The following is a 14,132-nucleotide window of genomic DNA, read 5'->3' as shown; positions in this document are numbered from 1 at the left end:
AAAACAGACATGATGATGAAATTAATTACAGCTTGATTAACTATAATCTATATAAAGCTTAAATATCCTGAAACATATATCATAAAAATAAACAAAACAAAACAAAAAGTTCGATCGGTTAAATAAATGTCTGTCAAAAAATTTATGTGTTTTTATTTTCAGATAAATCTCAGAGAGGAGAAAACCGCCTTTTACAAGACCATAACCAGACAGTAACAGACCTACACAAAGAATTACAGGAGAAAGATGAGGCGTATGATAAAATGAATGAAGAATGGGAGGGACGATTAATGGTAGGACAAACAGTAATATTTTTACTGAAAAATTCTGCAAAAAATGTTATGTTGTCAGCTTTTATGAGTCTGACAGAGATTTTATTGAAATTGTCACAGATGATTTCTTACATAGTGTCATTGTTTACTTTTTATCCAAATAATTTTGGGGTTTCTATTCCATGTTATTGATTTTTTGTCATTCTCACAAATCTATGGTGTCACTACAAATGAAAATTCCTTCATCATAATAAGCAGATTTTAGACTGTCAAAACTAATACAAAACAAATTGTGGAAAAATAGGACAAGGAAAGAAGTAGCTTGTTATATTGTTCAATGTAGTTTTCTTATACATTCAATTTTGTCAAGGTTTTTGGTTAAAATATCTGAAATTTGAAATGACTGCAAAAATTTATAACACATTTTCCATAGAAAAGAACCTATTGGAAAGGGTACAGTGGGAAATCTAGTGACAAAATATTACCTCCCCTGTAAACACTGAAAACTAGATCTTCTCAATGTTTGTCCCATTTTAGCAAGGACGCTATCAATTATGGATTCACGGAAAAACGTTCTGGTAAATAGTAAAAATTGAAATAAATTGAAATAAAAACAAAACTTCCACTCAATGTTATCATTTTCCTCCTTAAGTAGCAAATGACGAGTACAGCAGGCCATAGAAGCTTGGTGTAAAATTGGTTTAAAATGTTGCTATGGGAATAAATTCCTCAAGTACCAACTTCAATTAATTTTTTTACTGTCTGTACACCTCTCTGGAACATGCTAATTATTCGTATATATAAACAAATAGATCAGAGAAAGTCGGGGAAAAAATTCCAAAGGAATCGATTGGTAGGCAGCAAAGATTGGCACTTTTGAAATTAAATTACTAAGCAAAATCAAACAGACCTTATCTCGATGTAAACATTGAATGTGAATAGATCGAGAAGACCGCAAATACTTGTACAAAACTCGAGACGACCTTTTCTTAAAATAATATACAAAATAGTACAAAGATACATACTTTATAAAAATAGTTATCTTTAATTTTTTAACCTGCACAGACAGACTTGTAAATGTTTATATTCACAAAAAGACAATAATTTTCTATTGAATGTACATGTAACAAGAGCAGACCAGTTTGTTCAATAACTTAGGTGTGAAAAAATAGGCATACTTTGGGAAATTGTAACATGCTAAGGACTTTTTGGAACACTCAGAAAATTGGTGACCTGAAAGATCTTTTGATTTTGTATGTACATCATTTTTTCCAATTTTTTTTATCAATTTGCAGCAAAGATTGGCAGTTTTTAAATTTCAGTTTCACAAGCTTCTGAAGCAATTATCTCGATAAATACTGAACATAAAACATCGTGTATTTGTATGTATATTTCTAGTAACACAGTTTAACAAATAATTTCTTTAAAATACACAATTATTATTTAGAAATAACTTTTGATCAGTATCGTCACCGGTATTGTTTTATTATTTCACTTTCTCGACTCTATCATAAGAAGAGTGAATTTTCTTTTGTTTTCGTTCACTGGATATCCCACTTGGTAGAAATGAAGCCTTTTCATTTTGATAAAGCCAAAATGTGTATAACAATACTTTTCAAGAAAATTACATCAATGGTGCATAAATATAGTATCTGTTCCACATGTCATTGAGAAAGTGATATTTAGAATTAAACTTATCTTCCTTTGTCCATAAATGTAGATGAATCAACTACAATTATGGACTCCCAATTCATACTATTGTTTCCAATGCTTAATAAAATGCAATCTTCACCCTTTAGTACTCACAAACATTTTGATTAGAGTCATTGATTTTACTATCTATCTTAAAAAAAATTTATACTGTAGGACAAAGACTTAGAAATATCAACCCAAGTTTCAGAGTTACAACAAGATATCACAAGCTTAAAGCAGCAACATCAGGTAGAGATTTGGGACTTACAGGAGAAATTAAAAAAGTCACATGGAGAATCCATGATTCAGAAAGAAGTTATGCAAAAACAGGAAGTGAGTGCTCTTACACAGGAATGGAATAAGGAGAGACAGGTAAGAATTAGATTGACAGAAGGTGGGTACACAGGTCATTTATAAAGGAGTTTGTCTCAATGACTCTACATACATGTTGTGGACATACACACATTGATTAATACTAGAACACCATGTATGAAAGGGATATGTTAGTTTTGCTGTTTTCATTTTACTTGATGTGGATTTGAATTACTTTAACAAAGACTGGATTCATATATTAAGGAATAGCTTTTTGTATTTGCACACAAGATAATAACTGATGTAAAACTGATTTCAGAGCACTTCTTTCTTTAATCACAAATGACTATTTACTGCAACTAATTTGTGATGCTTTGAATCATCAGCTGTTTGTTTTAACAAAATCTTTTTATCTGAAACCATCAGGCCTATGTTTATTGCTGTACAGTCGTAAAATTATACACTTGCTGATCAATCAAGATCACCACTTTTACTCAAATAGAAATTAAGGTTTATGTAAAAAAAATTAATTGAAAAATCATGAAAAATTTTGTAAATAAATTTAAAAACTACGGACTTTCTTTCTATATATGAGGGATTTACCTTACAGTTTGCATTGAATTGTTTCTTAAGATGTATGGTGTAGATCAAATGATTATTTACAGTTGTTGTCCAATATAACTTTAATAGACAGAAGCAAACAGGAGGAGATATGTTTTTGTCAAACGAAATTGATAAATAAACAATTATTTCTACAGGCTCATAAATGGCCTTACTTAGTAAAGATAAAATACTGAAAACTAGTCACACCATTGCATATATATTTATTCAAAAATGTCTTTTTTTGTTTTTCTTTAATCTTTTAAAAACAGATCCATACCATCTTTACATTATAACCAAAATTTTTAGCCTTAAGTTAGATTGGGTGTCTTTTTCTGAGCATCCCTTCTGGGCATGTTGCAAAAATACTCTTTTGGTTTAAAAATATTTTACCAGGTATCATTCAAATACAATAGAAACATCTAACACTTGAAATTAAAAGATTAAACTATCAAAATATTAAGTGTCGTTAGGTGTATTTAAGAGTTTCAGAAAAAATCCTTTTAAAATCAAGGGCAGATAATTATACTGAATTTGATGGAGCAATTTGTGTTATTTGTATTTTTCAAGAAAATAAGGCCTGTGACCCCCTAATTTTATTTGATATTTCAGAAGTATTTATGAAAAGCATTTCTACCCTTGAATTTAAATAATTCTATTGTTTAATGTTTCTGCAATAAGGACAAATTAAGTTTCCCATATATAACCCAAATAACTGTGATTTTGTTAATTTCAATGTATTTTAACAAAAAAACAAGGTCCCAGACCTCCAGTTTTTATATTGAATTTTGAAAGTACAAAAAGTCTGTTACAGAAGTTTAAGAAAAATCTATCGTTGAACATGTAGACACCCCAACTACCTTAAAGGGGAACAAGCTGACTTAAACTTCCATATGTGATTTATTACATACTAAAACGTATATCAAAATGGAGAAAGTCCAAAAGGAACAACTAACAATGCTTGGACTCTTGTATAATGTATCAGTATTTAAGACAAGATGCCATCTAATAAACCATAGAGATGACCTTGGAAAACTGCTGATGGTCATATGATCGGATGTAATAATAAATATAGACTGTTTTATGTTTTTGTCATAAATTAAAAAATGTTTTTGATATTTTTTGTGGGCTGATTCAGTCAACAAAGTGGCTCCCTTGTTTCACTTTTATAAATGTTTGAATAAAAAATTTCATATTAAATTTTTTGACTAAATTGTAGCTAATGCCCCTTTAATGGTTATAGTTATAATAGTTCATATTCATGAGTTGGAATCATCTGTTTTTTTTTATATTCAATATTAAATGTCATACTGTAGACTGAACATTTATATTAAGTCCACCTTTCTATAGTGAACTTTTTTAGTTTCCGTTGGATAGTCACGGAAGACAGATTTTTCTGTAGTTTATCCCATGTAGATAAAATTGTATTACAAAATATTAAATTATCTCGGATGTATGGAAGTCAAAAACTAAAATGTTGAGATTTGATTTTGTTAATAAGACAACGAGACAAATATGTAAATGCAGGTTATGTAGGTTTTATGTTTATATACATGTTGTTTTTTTGTTTAGTATGATGTTGTACAGCGAGCTACCGATTCCTCCATTATAGAACCACAGGTATTTTATTTCACAACTTTTGTTTCTTTTTTACTAATTCTTTTAAACTCATCTTTTAGATTTAGAGAATGGCATCACACAAATTTCAGCTTTGTTTCTGGTTTTGAATAGCATAATTTATACAGTTCTAAATTATTGTAATATATGTTGACAAATTTTAAAATTTCTCATTTATCTAAAAATAAAATGTTTTGATATCTATATTAAAAGACATGCATGATTCACATCCCAGTGTTTTCTGTTTAGAATGTTTTTAGTCACTGTATAGTCCACATAGAATTAATTTTTAAATGTCACTTCCCTTCTACTGGATTTTTAACTTAACTGGCTATTATGGTCAGTATGAGGCATTTCCATCTCTTGGTGTTTGTCCTCAACTTTTCCAAAAATTATATTTTATACCACTGACAAAATTGGAACCAAACTAAGCAACAAACATCCTTTAAGAATGTATAATTTCACAATTTCATCTGATAAACCTACCATTAAAACACACATGACCACCATTACTGAAAATAGAATGTGGGATAAATCAGTGAAAAGTTCAATATATCATTCTGCCAAACTTTAAGATAGTATTAATAAGTTCAGTTATGCACAGAGATTATGCAATGGATGTAGGAGCTTTAAGTCTCTAATTTTCTTTATTTTCATACTTTATTTTAACATTTTTTTAGATTTCTTTAAAAATTTCTAGCAAAGTTAGTGAAATTTAACAAAACTGAAAAATAAAAACATCCTTTAAATCCTTCCTATATTTTTGTGGCAGTTGTAATTTGTAAAATTGTAGGAGTGGTCATATGCAGTGACATGCATGAATCAGATTCCATTCATCTTTTTTACTTGCTTGATATATCAAATTGTTAGATAATTTTCATTCTATTTTTTTCTATTAAGAGCAGTTAATTACATTTTCTCTCTTCATTCTTACAATAATTTATATATTTACCTTGTTAGCAAACCTATGCATTATTTTTAGTTTGCCTATATGAATTAGTTTGTTGGTGTTTTAAGTTTAACACCACTTTCAGTGCCCTTGTCTATATTATAACTACCAGATTTTATTAGTGGAAGAAGCAAGGAGTACCCAGAGAGAACAACCGCCTTTGACAGAAAACCTGGTAATCCTTGTCAATTAAGATTGAAGTTGTACACACCTTGCCGTGGGAGGGGTTGGAACTCACAATCTCAGAGTTGACAGTCTAGTGATCACTGTACATGAACTACTTAGACCAACAAGGAACCAAGGCTCCTAATGAATTTGAGGACAACTTCTAGAGTACTTAAGTTGCCACTGGATGTTAAGGAAACAATAATCAGTCAATCTAAAATACTTTGATGTCCACATCAGTTGCATGCTTATGTCTGGTCCTATATCTCAAAAGCTTTTAGTAAGAGGATTATTTGCTGACTTATGGAAAAGATAATACTATATCATGTAGTCCCATTAAGCTTGCATGAAGATGCTATGTAAGAAAAAGGTAAAATTTGACCTTATTTTCATGCTTCACTGACTGAAATTTGCATTAGAGTTAGTGCTAAAAGGCATGAAGTTGAACCATATAAACTTGCAAACTTGTTCATTTAATGAGTAGGTAACCAGACAAAAAAAGGACAATTTGACTGACATTTCAAGTTTCATTGAACTTCATTAAATTTGACTTCATAATGTGCATTTTGACATTAGTGGGATTCAGAGCAGTGTAGACTATCACATTCATTGAATGTGAGGTTAAATAAGTTCATCCAAAGCTTACTTTTACTTGCTTTGTTAAAACTTTATTTTTAAGTTTATTTGTCTTTTGTCAAATGCTTTATGGTCTTTTAACATATTTTTTTTGTAGGCAGCATACATTTGAAAATAGATCACACTTAACTAGTTGATATGCTACTATGACTTTGGTCTAAGTTTAGCAAAAGTTGATTTTTTTGGGGGTATTTTAAGATGGTAAATAATGTAAACATGCTTGAGGGTTTGGCGCCAGCCAGCATGTTGAACCCCACCACATTTTGTATGTGCTTGTCCCAAGTCAGGAGCCTGTAATTCAGTGGTTGTCATTTGTTGCTGTATATCATATTTGTTTTTTTTTGTTTTGTTTTTTTTTTGTTTTGTACATAAATCACGCTGATAGTTTCTGGTTTCAATTGCTTTACATTTTGTCTTTTGGGGCCTTTTTAGCTTACTTTGAGGTATGGGTTTTGCTCATTGTTGAAAGCCGGAAGGTGACCTATAGTTGTTAACTTCTATGTCATTTGGTCTCTGGTGGAGAGATGTCTCATTGGTAATTACACCACATCTTCTTAATTTTATATTGACTTTTCTGGGGTACAATTAACAAGAAAATTACCGAATTGATGTTACTTTCAATCAAAGGAGTTTCAAAATTATGTTTTGATAGCTGTAAATCAATCAATTGAAAGCAAACATAGAAATTACTGTCCAGGAAGAATGTTGAATTTGCTGTTTATCAGAGGGAAATCTAGCATTTTAGACATTGGAAGTCTCATGGCACTAGAATACAGGTAAAAACGGGTCATTTGAAATCCCAGGTTATTTAATGACCTGTGCCGGTATTGAAAAATCTTGTGTGAGCTCTTAAATTCCTGGATGTGGCCCACAAAAATCAGGTATGTCACAAATGGTGAAATCTTTTCATTTGTTAGAACTTGATTATAAACACCTTTAATAGTAAATGACCAAAATGAGGATTAGGCCTGTCATGCTCATTAACAATGTTTTAATTTTGGATCTATATTTTAGGAATTACTACATCACAACCAGTTAGCTATTAGTGCTTTACAACCAGGTTCAACTAACATAACCCAGTTACAGCAACAGGTTGTCTTACTCACCAGGAAATTGGATGAAATAAAGGAACAACATAGGTGAGCTAAGTTTCTACTCAACAAAACACACTTATAGGCTGTGTCAGAATATTATAATTTGAATCAAAACAGATATCTTAGAAACCACTTGATGAAAAAGGAGCTCATTGTTAACTACACAATTTTTCTGATCTTAAAAAATCTTAAAAACAGATCTCAAATTCTTACCTTGTAATCCTGTAACCATTAAACTGGAGTTCCAATTTCCGCTATATAGATGATGTGTTCTCACTAAATAACTCAAAATTTGGTAACATGTACTGTAAATTCGGAAATTATTGCGATGTTTTTATTATTGCGAAAAATGCGACAAGGTTATAATTGCAATAATTTAAACTCGCATTTTGAAATTTCTTTTATGAATTAAACAGGATTTTTCTCAATATCGCAAAAATCTAAAATCGCATTTTAGTCTTAAATGACAAAATCGTAATAATTAATGCACGCAACAATTTCTGAATTTACAGTATATTAAACGCATCAATCCCATGGAACTTGAGATAAAGGATACAACAGATACAGTTAATTCTGCCTCATATCTTGACTTACATCTAGAAATTGACAATGAGGGCTGGTTGAAAAAACTTTATGACAAAAGGGATGATTTCAGCTTCCCAATTGTGAACTTTCCATTTCTATGTAGCAACATTCCAGCAGCACCTGCATACGGAGTATATATCTCCCAGTTGATATGATATTCCAGGGCTTGTATTTCCTATCATGATTTCCTTGATAGAGGGTTGCTGCTCACAAGGAAGCTATTAAACCAATAGTTTCAAGTGGTGAAGTTGAAGTCATCCCTTTGTAAATTTTACGGACAAGTTGGTTGACCGTTATGGAATATCTGTTTCACAGATGATAGGGGATATGTTCCAATTATAGTTACTACAATCCTGTCCCCCTTTCCCCCAATGTGACCTACCAAATTAGACTTATTACAGGGTTTGTACTATCATGAGCAACACGACGGGTGCTACATGTGGAGCAGGATCTGCTTACCCTTAAGGAGCACCTGAGATCGCCCCAAGTTTTTGATGGGGTTCGTGTTGCTCAGTCTTTAGTTTTCTATGTTGTGTTTTGTGTTCTGTTGTTTGTCTTTTTCTTTTTTAGTCATGGCATTGTCAGTTTATGACCCCCTGCCATTTGAGAAAGTTCTAATATCTGGTAAATGGTCGAGATCCCCACCCCTAAACCATATATATTCTGGTTTGTCATGATAAAGCACATCAAATGAAATACAGGGTTAGTCCCTAAGGGTCACCCCCACCCCCTGCCATTTAAGAAAGTTCTAATATCTTGTAAGTGGTCAAGATCCCCACCCCTAAACCATATATATTCTGGTTTGTCATGCAAAGATGGTTTGAATGATATACAGGGTTAGTCCCCAGGGGTCATCCCGACCCCTGCCATTTGAGAAAGTTCTAATATCTTGTAAATGGTCGAGATCCCCACCCCTATACCACATATATTCCTGTTCGTCATGTCTCGAACATTTGAATGACGTATAGGGTCAGTCCCCAGGGGTTCCACCCACCCCCAATGTTCTAGTATCTTGTAAATGGTTGAAATCCCCACCCCTAAACCATACATATTCTGGTTTGTCAGGCCAAGATGATTTGAATGATATACAGGGTTAGTCCCCAGGCATCATTAATGCATATAACTTTACTTGACCAAACCAATTTTCACTGGACTTTGCCTAATGTCAGGCGACCCTGGGAATTACGAATTATGGGAGCTTCATTTGGGAGACTTCGTAACAGCATCCTGTTACAATCATTTCTTGTTAACTATCATGATTTTCAAATAAGTATTAATTAGAAACAACCCCAGGCTTAATTCAAGACAGTTAATATCTCATGACCTGTTACATAATTAAATAGACACAATTTATTACAAACCTAACTGAATACACACATTCTTGACCTCAATAGTAAATATACAAATGTATTATTTATTTTGATCTACACTACATTAAAATATTCTGTTAATTTTGCTAGCTAGCTGAATGATTAATCTGATGTGGGTTTTTTTTCAAAGAAAATACTTAAAATGAAAAAAAATATGTATAAAAAATGCAAGCAAATTTTATTTTACTTGTAAAATCAGTGCCATTATCATCTGACATAAGTCAATAATCAAGTTCTAATTAATTAGCTACAATTATCAGAAATTTGGTTGAAATATTAAACAAAATTGCATAATGTTACCTGAGCATTTTCTGCAATAAAATTTATTTGTTTGTTTTACATTTATATCCCATTATATTGCTATTTAACAGTAATTGGAAATATCTCAGCATTAGGTATTTGAATTATGTACATTCAGATTTGAATACAGGAAATGTATTTTTTTCTTAATGAAGAATGAACACAAATTTAGATAAAGAATAGTTATTATTTTTTTTTATTTTTGTTGTTGAGAATGTGCATTTATAAGGCCTCTTTCTGGAAATTATTAAACCTGTCATTATTAATGGCATATCAAAAAATATATTACTTGTTTGACGATTTTCCTTTCCATTCTTGTCTGACAGAGTCTAATATTGAAAGATCAGTATATATATCTATATTTGCATCAATATTGCGAAATTCCCTACCTTTGGACAATAACAGAAATTTTACAGTACGATTGGAAATGAAAAGAGAAAGAATATGAGACTAGCTATGAATATGGCTGGATCACAACATCAACGATGCTTTGATTAGATTTGTCCGGCAAATTTGACCGTTTTGGAAGACTTGCTTTCGCCTCTCTTTTACAGACCCTTCACTTTCACTCCAGAATAGTAAAAGTGCATGTTTTTGTAAGAGTTTGCTATACCAAGTCCTTATTTTCATGCAACTAATTAATTGTAGGAGCTATTTCGAAATAATATTAGTTGTTGAAATCAAGATCTTATCTAGTGTAGTTAGTTGTGGTAAACTTGGTTAAAATTATCATTGTCTGTTGTAACCAGAGTAAATTTTATTTTTTAAAGTTATCAAAATTGTTTGTGTACTGGTAAATGGGGTATACTTAGGTAAAGTTATCAAAGTTGTCTGGTGTACTGATAACAGGGGTATACTTAGTTAGGTCAAGTTATCTAAGTTGTTTAGTGTACTGGTAACACGGGTATACTTAGGTAAAGTTATCAAAGTTGTTTGGTGTACTGGTAACACGGGTATACTTAGGTAAAGTTATCAAAGTTGTTTGGTGTACTGGTTACACAGGTATACTTAGGTAAAGTTATCAAAGTTGTTTGGTGTACTGGTAACACGGGTATACTTAGGTAAAGTTATCAAAGTTGTTTGCATTTTACTATTAAAAAAAACATACAGATAGAAAGGTGTTCACTTGTTCTTAACATACATTTGAGACAACAACTAGAACTTGTTCTTAACATACATTTGAGACAACAACTAGAATTGTTTACTAGAAAAAGATATCTCTGGATTTTTATATGAAAGTAGAACACACCAGCGACATCGTGGGTCCGTGACTGAATTAATTAAAGTACCTATGCCTAATTTTTAGTCTGGAGTTTTAGTTTTCTTATTGTAATCTGATAAAGTCATGCTGATTATAAGGTGCACAGTTTTCTCTGCTCTCAAAATCTTTCTGTTTGAACCCGTCCTGGTTTTCTTACTACAATAAACTTACTATAAACTAAATTTAATTTTTAACTAATTAACCAAAATTAATAGTGGTATTTAGGTAGAAGATAACAGACTTGTTAAATAGTGTACTATAGTGTAACATAGATATGAAACAACTACTGAAAGAATTCCAGGTTCTCCTGATAAAGGTGGGGTTTACAGAAGGTATATTCAACCGGAAACTCCATGTGACATATTCTATTGGTATTGGTATCGGATTCGGCCCGGAACATGTTAATTATTGGGTGAAAAACAAAAGGGCCTGGAATGGTGTTATTTTTAAACAACACCATTGTCCTATATTAGTTATATATAAAGTTGAATTCTTTGATTCGTCTTTTTACGTCATGCTGGCTAACAAATTGGACCTCGTTATTTTAGTAGTATAGATGTAAGACAAATAAAAATACAGGTCTGTTTAAGGTTACATTATAAAAATGAATAGAGTAGGTAAGTCGGTATTTCCATTTTATTTTTTATGCCCCCGCCATAGCGGAGGGGGCATTAAGTTTTACCCATGTCCGTCTGTACATACGTCCGTCCATACATCCCAAAGTTAGTTCCCGTTCTCTAACTTTAGTTTGCCTAAACCAAATGTTATGAAACTTATACACAATGCTTATTACCACAAAACACAGATCAAGTTTGAATTTTGGTGGCGTCACTATAACCGTTCTAGAGTTATGGCCCTTTACAAATGGAAAAATTGCTGAATTTTTCGTTTCTGTTCTCTTACTTTAGTTTGCCTCAACCAAATATTATGAAACTTATACACAATGCTTATTACCACATAATACAGATCAAGTTCGAAATTGGGTGGCGTCACTTTTACGGTTCTTGAGTTATGCCCCTTTATAAACATAAAAATTGATGAATTTTTCGTTTCCGTTCTCTTACTTCAGTTTGCCTCAACCAAATGTTATGAGACTTATACACAATACTTATTACCAAAAAATTCAAATCAAGTACAAATTTGGGTAGTGTCACTTTTACCGTTCTTCAGTTATGTTCCTTTATAACTTTATATGATATGCAAGCAGGGGCATCATCTGTGTCCCATGGACACATTCCCCATTTATTACAACATGATTTTGAGTCGTGTGGTTTGTATTGCCGTGGTCTGAGTTGTCCATGGGCCAAGTTTACCTGTATTTTTAATGATTGGATTATTTCCCTTGGTTATTGGTTGGAAAAAAATGGCGGCAAAGTGTTTATTTCATCACACGAGTATCAAGTTTCCTTAAAACATCCGTCATATTCACGATTGTTAACATTGGGATTATCAGGCAATTGATTAAATTTATTGGCAACTCTAACTTCGCTTTTGACACAAGTTCCGTTATTTTTATGCCCCACCTCAGGCCTCTACAATAACTTTTTTTTCAACTTGTCCAGTAGGACAAGTACATACCAAAATTTACTTGTCCGAATGAAATTGTAACTTGTCCAAAAAAATTCTTTATAATAACCTTTTTTACATTTTAAGTTGATTCAAGGAACAAAATGAATTTAAACAATATAACAGAAGTTAGTTTTATATCTTTTGATATACTTTTCAAAAATATGAGTCGAGAACAACTGAATCTAGCCATGTCACAGGACTTTAAGGTTCTACTGTTCATCAATGCCACATTAAATACCGTCTGATAGGCCTGTCAATGTACACTCATTGGATTTGTATCCTGTTTTTTTTTAAGCTGAAAAAAGTTTATTCAAATGCAATCAATAAAAAAAGAAAATGAGGTTTGATTGCCAATGAGACAACTCTCTGCTAGAGACCAAATGACACAGAAATTTACAACTATAGGGTACCGTATTGCAAGTATTGTTTTTTTTTCTACATATGATTTTGTGAATTTCATGGTAAATAATTTCTTTTTTGGTATTTATTATAAAGCAACAGAATCAAGGTAGGAAAACGAGGTACTGATTTGAGGTACTGATTTGTCTTGGTCCCGAAATTTCTCCTGCGTTGCCAAACTGTCTATTTATCATGTCTATTAAATATGTCTCCTACGGTGCCAAACTGTCTATTAAACTTGGAGCCGAATTGTTTCCAAGCTGGCGACGACGAACTGTCTTATAAAGTTATCTATCTAAAAAGCGCATGCTGATTCGGATCAGTAGGACTGGTTTCCGATAATAGTATGCCTTTTACCTGTTAAAAAGTACCTGACAAAGAACCAGTTTTAAATTATCGATTACAAGTAAACATGTCAAACTAATACTTGTTTTTATCTTCTTTTCTTGTTTTTTGTTTATAATTACTTTGTTCATCAAAGTTGGATTAAATTTATTTTACATGTTTTTATGCAGAATAATTTTACTGGTCGCATCGGACAAGCTTGATATAGCTTTTACTTGTCCGACCTTTTTTTCCTCTGGTACCGGACAATCGGACAAGCGTTATTGTACGATAGTAGAGGGGCATTATGTTTTTCAGTCTGTGTATTCGTTCATCTGTTCGTCCGTCTGTCCCGCTTCAGGTTAAAGTTTTTGGTCAAGGTAGTTTTTGATGAAGTTGAAGTCCAACCAACTTGAAACTTAGTACACATGTTCCCTATAATATGATCTTTCTAATTTTAATGCCAAATTAGAGTTTTGACCCCAATTTCACGGTCCACTGAACATAGAAATTGATAGTGCGAGTGGGGCATCCGTATACTATGGACAAATTCTTGTTTCTCTTTATGACAGAGATAAAATGACTTAGGGTCGGCGCTCCAATACTCTTTAGTAATTACCACAAGTATGTTCTAGTACTCATTAAAAGCCATTCTATTGTAGACTAGAAATAGCAGAATTACAAGGTAGAAGTGAGATGAACTCTCTACAGCCTCCACTCATTGACACACCCTTCAGAAAGAAACGAGTTCATTTTGAAGATCAGACAGAACATGCTCAGAACATGGAATTGATCAATATAGATTTGGAGGTAAAAATGTTTTACAAATATGAGCATTGTGAATGGTTAAAAAATTGTATATTTACCATGTATAAAATTGAATATATGGTATCAATGTATAAAAAGAGTGTACACATCTCCATCAACAGTATTTTGAAATGACAGAAGCTGTGCTTAATAGTCAAGTTATTATTTGGCTTTGTATAG

General features: G+C 32.0%; 1 protein-coding gene across 3 annotated transcripts in view; it reads left to right on the top strand.

The window, feature by feature from the left end:
- Positions 1–14,132, top strand: part of LOC127730720 (golgin subfamily A member 4-like) — a 61,045-nt gene that overhangs the window by 32,033 nt on the left and 14,880 nt on the right. For all 3 annotated transcript variants that reach the window (XM_052239235.1, XM_052239236.1, XM_052239234.1), the window contains exons 13-17: positions 163–293; positions 2,139–2,336; positions 4,449–4,496; positions 7,258–7,382; positions 13,808–13,955. In XM_052239235.1, coding sequence (XP_052095195.1) covers positions 163–293; positions 2,139–2,336; positions 4,449–4,496; positions 7,258–7,382; positions 13,808–13,955 — 650 coding nt within the window. The remainder of the gene's footprint in view (positions 1–162; positions 294–2,138; positions 2,337–4,448; positions 4,497–7,257; positions 7,383–13,807; positions 13,956–14,132) is intronic.

Source organism: Mytilus californianus, unplaced genomic scaffold (genome assembly GCF_021869535.1).
Source record: "Mytilus californianus isolate M0D057914Y unplaced genomic scaffold, xbMytCali1.0.p SCAF_2, whole genome shotgun sequence".
NCBI classification, from domain to species: Eukaryota; Metazoa; Mollusca; class Bivalvia; order Mytilida; family Mytilidae; genus Mytilus; species Mytilus californianus.
The sequence above is the reverse complement of the archived record's forward strand: the minus strand, read 5'-3'. Positions and strand labels throughout refer to the sequence as shown.